Source organism: Dipteris shenzhenensis, chromosome 15 (genome assembly GCF_047967505.1).
Source record: "Dipteris shenzhenensis isolate YYH24624 ecotype China chromosome 15, Dip_SZ_1.0, whole genome shotgun sequence".
Lineage (NCBI taxonomy): Eukaryota > Viridiplantae > Streptophyta > Polypodiopsida > Gleicheniales > Dipteridaceae > Dipteris > Dipteris shenzhenensis.
In genome coordinates this window covers 44,962,397-44,972,087 of record NC_141610.1, presented here as the reverse complement: position 1 = coordinate 44,972,087, position 9,691 = coordinate 44,962,397, and the positions used below count along the sequence as shown (strand labels likewise).

Below are 9,691 nucleotides of genomic sequence, written 5' to 3'. Positions count from 1 at the left end.
AGAATGCACGAAGGGAGAACTCTCACTTCCTTTGGTAGATGGTCAACTATGGCAAGACCTTTACGCACGCAACTCACACGTGTGCGTTTGTGCAACATGTAAAATTAGGTCTATTATTGTAGCTACGATAAAGGAGGGATGACCAATGGACCTTGTATAATAACATGATGAAACCACCTTGTATGTATACACAAGAGAATGAATAAGAAGGTTTTAATGACTTAGAGAGCTTTTAAAAATTTAATGAAGGTGCATAAGAGAGAGTTTGATAAATTGAGGGAAAGTATTCTAACAAACAATGTAAAGAGCATCCATCAGCCTCCATTATTAAACCTCCCTTCTTGGATATATTAGCAAAAAATTGAGCACTTTCTGAACTTCATTGTCCTTTCATCCTTGTCCGCTTCAATTGATTTGCTAACCTTTATTTGATATAAGAAAGGAAATTATGTTTAAGAATACTATTGACTCTTAGTTCCTTTCTATGGAAGGTTTATCAGCATGAGATTGTCTAGAGGCCATAGAATATTTTGTATAACAAAATTGCCAAAAGAAAATAAAATTACATTGTATGTTTGAGGAGATTTAATTCTTATCCATTTGAGCTTGTAAACAAGAATGAGCAATAAAAGTACGTTGGCCTCCCCCAATTGTGTGCCCATTAATCCCCAATTATTCATTGCTTCTCAAAAAATTTCAATGTAGGGCCCCAATATATAGTCACTTAAGACACTTCCTCTTGCATAGGAGAAATTTCAAGATCTCTATCTAAGTTATTGGCCCTACCTTAGAGGTATCTTGGCTCTACTTCAGACCGTGTTTTGACTTGACTAGGGTGAGAGGTGAGAGCGATTATGCAACGTCTAACAGAGCATTGACCTTTTGGATGAGCCGATGTATCAGCATGAGACGGGGCGACAAGTGTCGAGGTTTGGTGATGGACAAAAGGAGGGAGGCTGGAGCCGCAAAACGGAGGTGGGGGGGCAATGGGCAGGGAAAATGGGAGAAGGAGAGGAGGAAGGTGAGAGAGGAGGGGAAGTGATTTTTTGGGGGGGGCAAGGTAAGGTGAAGGGAAGGAACCAAGGTAAGGTGAAAACAAGGGTAAAGATGGAACCAAGGTGGGGTTGAGGTGGTTTGATCTTGGATGTAAGAAGAAGAAGGAGGCTATATATAATGTAATAGATCTGCTCGAAACTCTGCAGACTGCAACATCATCTTCTTCATCTCTTTCATAGTTCTCTTTGGGAATTCCGTCTTGTTGTTTTTAGCTTTTTGGCCACAATGACACTCTCCTCCGCTTCCCTCCCCCTCTTCCTCCTCCTCTCCTTCCTCCTCTTCCACCACCACAGTAAGCTCTCCTCCCCCCCTTCTTTTTGGCTTTCTTCGCTTTCCTTTGCCTGCCTTTCTTGATCTTCTCCTTCCTCTCCCTTCCCTTCATTTCCTGCTTCATTTCCTCATCCCGCTCGTGGACAATTTCCGTCCTCAGTCTTTGCTGCTGCTGCAAGCTCTTGTTTTGTGAACGATCGCATCTGGCTCGGACCTTTCATTGCGCCTTTTCGTGTAGCAGAAGTAGCATTTTTTCACAAATCCAACCCGAAGTTCCGCAACTGTTCCTGCTTCGGCGATTAAACACTCACAACTTTTACGTCTTGCTCTCTCTTTCTCTCACATGTTTTATTAAGATCTCTTGGGAGGTGAGATGGGTGTTTAGAGGGCGTTCCAAAACCCTTTGAACTTTCAGACGCCTCTAACGTATCTAACGTTTTTGGGCTGCAGGTTCTCTCTCGCGAGTTGTCGCCAATGATGTTTCTGAAGGCAATGTTGACCTTCCAAAAGTGGAAGAGGGGATTGGGGCTATACCCGATGCTCTTACGACGGATGCGCAAGTTGTGCAAAGGTTTGTAGCTTTAAATCCAAAGTTAATGTTTTGGTGGACAGAGGCTTTCAAGGGGTTTAAGGTTGGACTTTGGGATTTAAATGCAATGATATCCTCCAAGATTCTGGATCCGAAGCCATGTCCTCTGTACAGTGACCCGTTTTCTTTGGGTTCTAATAAATAGTCTGAAGCATAGAGCATCGCCATTTGGGAATCGGGTCCTGGAAATGTTTACTGAAGATCGGTTCTCGAGTGTGATGTTTGAACAGACGATTGGATGGTTGTCATGCAGAGAATCCGAATCTATATCGGCGCAATCTTTCAGATCGAAGGCTGAGAAGTTCGAATTCCAAGCTGAGGTTTCCAGATTGATGGATATAATTATTAATTCCTTGTACAGTAATAAAGACATTTTTCTCCGGGAGCTTATTTCAAATGCGTCCGATGTAAGAGTCTTCCTTAACTGTTATGATAAGCAAATTTTATCATTCTCCTTCATAGTAGGAAGAGTTGGTTTCTTAAAACAGACATCGGGTATAATCCTTTGCGGGTTACTTCTTGGCGAATCAACGTATGATTTATCTGCCTATGTCCTCTCTGCAATGAGAGGATGGGTTTGGGTAGTGCCTGTCAGATTTTATCCTCCTTCTTGAGCTGGAGTCCTCTTGTGTCGAAAGTGGGTTACTGTTTACACACATCAGGTGTCCCTTCTCCACTTGTTTAGAATGAGTTATTGGCTTGAAACTTTTGTGATACGCCTGTGCTTATGCCTGGCCTGTGCATGTGAGAGTGCACACCATTTAGTTATATATAGCATATATGTACTTATGTCTGTACATGCTTATCCACACACCCATCCTGCTGCACTCTAGATAGGGAAAAATATGTGTGAATTCTAAGTTTTAAGGTTAAGGGCAGTATTGGTGTGGTTCTGGTTAAGTGCTGATCTAAATACAACTGGGTCGATTGGTTCTTGTGCAGGCACTTGACAAAATTCGTTTCTTGGCGCTCACAGACAAAGAGGTTTTGGGCGAAGGGGAGGATGCCAAACTTGAGATCCAGGTCAGTGCTTGAAATTCGCTTGTGATCATTTTTCACGCTGTTGTCCCAACATTTTTGATTTTGTTGTCGGGGATGTGAGAGTTGGACCAACGATTAGCTGTCAGCAGGGTAGGGAGAGCTAACCTAAGAAAGTGTATAATTGTCTCAATTATCCAGGTAGAATCCAGTTCCTCCTGTTACTGAAAGGCTCTCTCTTTTTGTCAGATTAAACTGGATAAGGCCAAGAAGATCCTATCTATACGGGACAGAGGTATTGGTATGACCAAAGAGGAGCTTATAAAAAATCTTGGGACGATTGCTAAGTCAGGGACTTCAGGTGCATATGTGTTCTGCTCGCATGGGATCTTGTTAGCCTGTCTTGTATGTGCTGGCTTGTTAAGTGTAACATCTGTTCTGTTACTTTTGGCTTCAATAAAGTACAGAGAAATCTTTTATGGCATTTTTATTAATTACAGAATGATTAATTGGATAATGGTTTCTCTTTGTGAGCAGCCTTTTTGGAGCAGATGCAAAAGGGTGGGGACTTGAACCTGATTGGGCAGTTTGGAGTTGGATTCTACTCTGTGTATTTGGTTGCGGACTATGTCGAGGTTATCAGCAAGCATAATGATGACATGCAGTATGTGATATCCATGTTCAAATGATTTTTTTGTTTTCTTGTTTTCCTCTACTTGAATCCCGAACTTTCAGATGCTTACTGTGATGGTATTAAGTGTTCTCTCTGGTCTTGCAGCAGTTCTGTGGGGAACTGATAATGTATGTTTCTTGTTAACCTGAACTTTAGGTATATCTGGGAATCAAAGGCAGATGGTGCTTTTGCTGTATCTGAAGATACAGAGAATGAATCTCTTGGACGAGGAACCGAAATAAGGCTTCACCTGAAAGAGGAGGCCATTGAATATCTGCAACAGGACAAGCTCAAGGTATTACAGTTTTAATTCAAAGGTCGTATTGATCAATGCAGAACCTGTAGTTACATTTTGTTTGGACAGCCTTTCATCAAGAGGCTTTATAATCGTGCTCCTTTGTTTAACAGGACCTTGTTAAAAGGTACTCCGAATTTATCAACTTCCCTATCTATCTTTATGCAAGCAAGGAAATTAATGTGGAGGTGGATGCCGAATCAGAAGATACAACTGAAGAAGAAGAAGAAGAAGGGAAGACGAGTAAGCTTATTCAGAATTGGTGTTTGCACTTCAACATGTGGAAGCCTTGTGGTTAATAATACGTGGTTTTGTTACAATGCAGGCGGCGAAGAGGAGGAAGTCGACGAGGATGCTGAAAGCAGTGAGTTTACCCCATTTTATTCCTAGTTTATGTACACGACGAGTTCCTTCTTTTAGAGGAATTGCCTGCTTTAGGATCTGAATGCAATGTTTTTTTGTTATGGGACAGAGCCAAAGACAAAATTAGTGAAGGAGACAACATGGGACTGGGAGCTTCTGAATGATGTGAAGGCTATTTGGCTTAGGAGTCCAAAAGAGATATCTGATGACGACTATGCCAATTTTTACCAGTCTATTTGCAAGGTTTGTTTTAAGCTTTCTGAACTGAATTTTACAATGGCATTTCCCACTGTCTTGGTGTTATGAATTGGGGATAGCCATTATACATACTTTCTCTTGCCTGTAATCAAGGGAGGTGCCAGGCTCTTTCGCAGTGCATGTGACAAGCGTACCTTTTTTCTGCGACAGCTTATCACATGTTCAGCCTCATTTTGTTATCTTTGACCAGAATTTGAAATACAGTTGTATTGACATGATTTTCCTTTTCAGGATTTAACTGGAGAGAAGCCTTTATCGTGGACACATTTCAATGCAGAGGGAGATGTTGAATTCAAAGCTGTTCTGTTTATCCCACCCAAGGCCTCACATGATCTATATGAGAACTATTATAACAGCAAGTCATTCTTAAAGCTTTACGTACGGCGTGTATTTATCTCTGAGGAATTTGATGAACTCTTGCCTAAATATCTTGCCTTTTTGAAGGTAGGCCTTTGGTGTTCTTTTACTTTATAGCTGGAAAGCTTTTGGAATGTCAATTACATCTCGAGCTTAACTGAGTGCCATGGTTCTGGCTACAATGCCATCCAGGGAATTGTGGATTCAGATACATTGCCTCTTAATGTTTCTCGCGAGATGCTTCAGCAGCACAGTAGTTTAAAGACAATAAAGAAGAAGCTTGTACGAAAAGCTCTCGATATGATTCGTCGCCTAGCTGAGGAAGATCCTGATGAGTCTGATGAAAAGGAAGGTAACCTGCTCTCTTTTTGTTGAGTTCCTGTGTATGGTGCCTCTTGACTGAAGGAAGCTGCTGGTAGGAATTGACCCTTATTCCTTGTTAAAGTAGATATACATTATACTCTGCTATTGTGCGTTTTTTAATAGAAAGACCCTGCTAATTTCAAGTAGCTAATGCTAGCTGTATTCAATTTCACTGTTTCCTTGTTCCTCAAGCACTCTAATTTGTATTTTTCAGGATAAAGTTGAATTGATTTGATAATCTGTAACGCTTTTTATTCTTCATCATAATTTGATCAATGCTTGTCTTTGCTTATTGCAGACGCTGTTGAGGGTGAAGATGAGAACAGAGGCAAATATGCCAAGTTTTGGAATGAGTTTGGAAAGTCCATCAAGCTTGGTATCATTGAAGATGCAGCCAACAGGAACCGTCTTGCAAAGCTGCTGAGGTTTCAAAGGTGTGTGTCCAACAATTTAACTTTTTTTGGATCTTACATTTTGGTCTCTAGAAATTGAGGCTAAAAGTTTTCAAGGAATAATGACACAGTTGCTAGTCTTAGCTTCGATGACGTTCAATATCCAAATAAAAATGTTCAATATCCAAATAAAATGTGTTAGCACAATGAATGATGTTGGCTCCTGTTAAGTATGGTCCTTGTGTTTCCAGTACTAAGTCTGGGGACAAGCTGGCATCACTGGACCAGTACATTGCACGCATGAAACCAAATCAGAAAGATATTTACTACATCACTGGCACAAACAAAGAACAACTGGAAAAATCCCCCTTTCTGGAGCAGCTCAGAAAGAAAGGGTATGAGGTATGAGAAAAGGCCATGATTTTATAACTCACTTTGTTCTGCTTAACGTTATTGTAACCGTCTGACAGGAGCATGGTCTCCTGATAATTACTTGTATGATGCATGCAAGTTTCCTCACTACCCTCCTGTTGATTGAGCAGGTCATTTTTTTCACTGATCCAGTGGATGAGTACCTGATGCAATATCTAATGGATTATGAGGACAAAAAGTTCCAGAATGTTTCCAAGGAAGGACTGAAGCTTGGCAAAGACTCCAAAAATAAGGAAGTCAAGGAATCATTTAAAGATCTGACTACATGGTGGAAGGATGTGCTTACAACTGAGAACGTGGACTCTGTAAAGATCAGCAATAGATTGTCTAATACTCCTGGTGTTGTTGTGACTTCAAAATATGGTTGGAGTGCAAACATGGAGCGCATAATGCAGTCCCAAACTCTTAGTGATGCCAGCAAGCAGAGCTACATGCGTGGCAAGAGAGTTCTCGAAATCAACCCAAGGCACCCCATAATCAAAGAATTGCGAGACAGGGTTGCCCAGGATCCTGAGGTAAGATACTGCCATGGTGTCTATGCAGAGAGAGAGAGAGAGAGAGATCATTGTACGGAGAGCACATGTGCACATGTCATCTATGCATACATGCATCAAGAGCTTGTATCATGCTTGCACCCCGGCCTTTCTAAAAAGTCAAGGAGAGAGTATTATACTTTAGATCTTATGGACAAGACAGGTGCTCACATGTGGGTTCATGTTTGTATGACTTGGGCTGTCTTGCCTAGCCCTATATACAATAGTGTATGCATACATGTATACAACATACATAGACACACATAAATGTTTAGGCATACTGTGTGCACGTATATGCACACAGATGTGGCTGCATCATCATTTGCTGTATGTAGACATGTGCTGACCACTTGTGTATGGTACAACTCACAAATGTAGTCGTTAAACCCACTGATTCGGTTCAGTTGTTTACTATACTAAGTTTAGAAACCACGATTGTCTTATTTTATGTTAATTCTTGATTGCTCTGTGGCATTCGTTTGTCGATTAAGCATCATGGTAGACTTTGATAGATGCGTTCATAGTAGGTGACACATATGTATGTACACGCATTGTACACTTGTACATAACTATGTGTTGATATGCATGCAGGTCTACGGGTGTACACAAATATCTAAAATGGGACTTTTAGAATGATGTTTCTAGTCTCTTGCTGTATGCCACAATCTAGGACATTGCTTATGAAGATGCATGCTGTAGTAGGTGACACATATACATATGGACATACATACATTTATACATACATGCAGGTTATGGGTGTACATGAACTTTTAAAACAGGAGTGCATAAGCTTCTCTATTAAACTCATAAGCAAGAGACTAGATCATAGTTAGAATCATTTGATAACTGGAGCCTCTTAATTTTAACAAAAGAAGAGAGAGAGAGCGAGCCTCTTAGGCTTTGGTTTTGAAGCTCTGAAGGATGGCTTTCTTCACGACTGCCCATTTCCCTTTTGTCTGGTCCTTTTACCCTTGTGTAGAGTGTAGCTTCGATTTTTCCTACTGAAACTGACCATTGATCAGGGCTCAGTTTGTTCAAGAGCTAAAAGCCTCTGATTTATTTGTTTGCGTGAGAACTGAAATCTGATCTTCCTTGCCTTGACTGTGAGTACTGAATGCTTTATCTTGTTGGCTGCCTCCTCCTTTCCTCCATTCTCAGGGCAGGGAGATTGCTTTTACTAAGTGGTGCCTGTTTTATATTTATAACAGGATGAAAAGGTAAAGCAATCTGCCAAGCTAATCTACCAGACGGCTTTGATGGAGAGCGGTTTTCTTCTTGAAGACCCGAAGGACTTCGCTACTAGTATATATTCTGTCATAAAGACTAACTTGAATGTTAGCCCAGATGCCTCAGTTGAGGAGGATGATGATGCTGAAGAAACTGACACAGACACATCAAAAGATGAAGATAAGGTAGGTTTGGGTTCATATTTCCGAGCATTGCTTTTTTAAAAACTGCCTCTCTATATTCACAAAGCTGCCCTCCCACCCCAAAATGTTTTGGCAGTCTTGCTGTCGATGCAGAGGTCCGACCTATAATGGGAACTTATGATATTGCAGGTAGAGGAGCCTGAAATTTCTGGAGAGGATTCTTTTCCTGGGGATGCAGAAATTGAACAGCCATTTAGTGAAGAGGAGGAAGAGGAACATGATGAATTGTGAGCAAGGATCTGTCAGGCCATTTGGTCTCTAAATTTTTGTCAGAAACGTGTTGCTGAGGCAGTAAAGCATACAGAATGTAAGGTTTTAGTTGAAGAGGCAGACTTTCATCAAACGATTTTGGATACAGAAGAATTTACATCCAGAAGTTGTATAGGATAGATATACCAGAACAATATTCTGGTATTGGTTAGTTTATTAATTTAGAATGAATCGTTTATATCATTAGTGCACATCCTTTTTTTATTATATCTGAGTATATTGATGAAGAGAGTTAGTTTCATCTTTAAATTGAATAGGGATTAGTAGTAACATATAGGAGCACGTCAAAATAGATAAATGCAGCAGCTTTTTGATATATTTCTAGATGAATGTTGGATGGTGTGATACTGGCTAAGAGATAAGGAAGAAATTGTTGATTGGTACCCCACCAGTGCTCGCTCTGATCATGACCTAGCCTGCCTTATCTTCAAGAGTGCAAATACTGATACAATAGATCACTTTGCAAAACCTATTTATGAGCAGGGTACCGAGAGGTATGCATTGTTGGAAAACATGTCTGTATATAACAAAAGCTACTCCCATCCTTTGCAAATGCCTCTTGGGTTCAAAAGTTACCAAGGGAACACATTAGCTGTTTCTGCGCATGATGGTAGCTAGTTCTTGCTATGATTATTTGCTATTATTCTTTAGGAGCTATCAATGAGAAAGATTGTCTAGTTAAGTTGGTGACTCTCATGATGTTCAAATGTACTTGGATATGCTGCCAATGTCCTAATTATGAGGTGCTTGAAGTGTGGGTGAAATGTAAGTCCAATTTGGAGTGAGTTTTTATAACTATTTTAAATTGGAGTGAGTTTTTATAACTATTTTTTCTATACTGATCTGCAATGCAAGACTCATGTGAGCAAAAGCAATGATAAACGGAGAGCATGTCTCTATGGAAATTATTTACGACTCTAGGGAAAAATAATACGCCGCACAAAATGGCAAAACGGATTAGATTTTTTTTTTAAAAAAAGGCCAACTTTTGTAGTGCATATTGAGCGCGGCTAACTCTAACTAGAAGTTGGGGTAACATAGAAAGAAAAAAGACCAATTTGGGGACCCACTTTTCAGTAGGAGTATAATGTTTTGTAGCATTGGCTTTTGGGTCCTTAGCTTTGGGTCTCTTTAGAGGACAGTTCTTGACCACGCAAGAAGCAAGAATGAGGGAGGTTTTTATAAGAAAGGGGTTGTTGCCTAAATACACTACCATTTCTGTTAAGAATGTTGAGGGTTCTAGGCATCTCTTCTGCTATGTCCATTTTGATGCAAATGTGAGGATTTGCTTTGGGGTTAATAAAATTTTCTTGCTCTACTCCAAGGACTTGGCCCAGCCCACTACATAAGAAGGGAAGCTGGTTACGTAAATATAGAGGTAGGTTTGGGAGCTCCACCCACATAGGAATCTTGGTTGATCTAACAGCATCAG

The 9,691-nt window shown here is 40.5% G+C and overlaps 1 protein-coding gene across 1 annotated transcript; it reads left to right on the top strand.

Annotated features, from left to right (window-relative positions):
• Positions 1-1,197: 1,197 nt before the first annotated feature.
• Positions 1,198-8,442, top strand: SHD (Chaperone protein htpG family protein). The gene is made up of 17 exons (XM_087385794.1): positions 1,198-1,348; positions 1,777-1,897; positions 2,169-2,322; positions 2,858-2,938; positions 3,143-3,254; positions 3,431-3,557; positions 3,723-3,861; positions 3,975-4,104; positions 4,187-4,225; positions 4,334-4,467; positions 4,714-4,926; positions 5,032-5,191; positions 5,501-5,636; positions 5,846-5,996; positions 6,137-6,541; positions 7,768-7,975; positions 8,123-8,442. Exons 1-17 carry the CDS (start codon positions 1,282-1,284, stop codon positions 8,218-8,220), a joined length of 2,475 nt encoding a protein of 824 aa, XP_087241920.1. The 5' UTR covers positions 1,198-1,281; the 3' UTR covers positions 8,221-8,442.
• Positions 8,443-9,691: the final 1,249 nt, after the last annotated feature.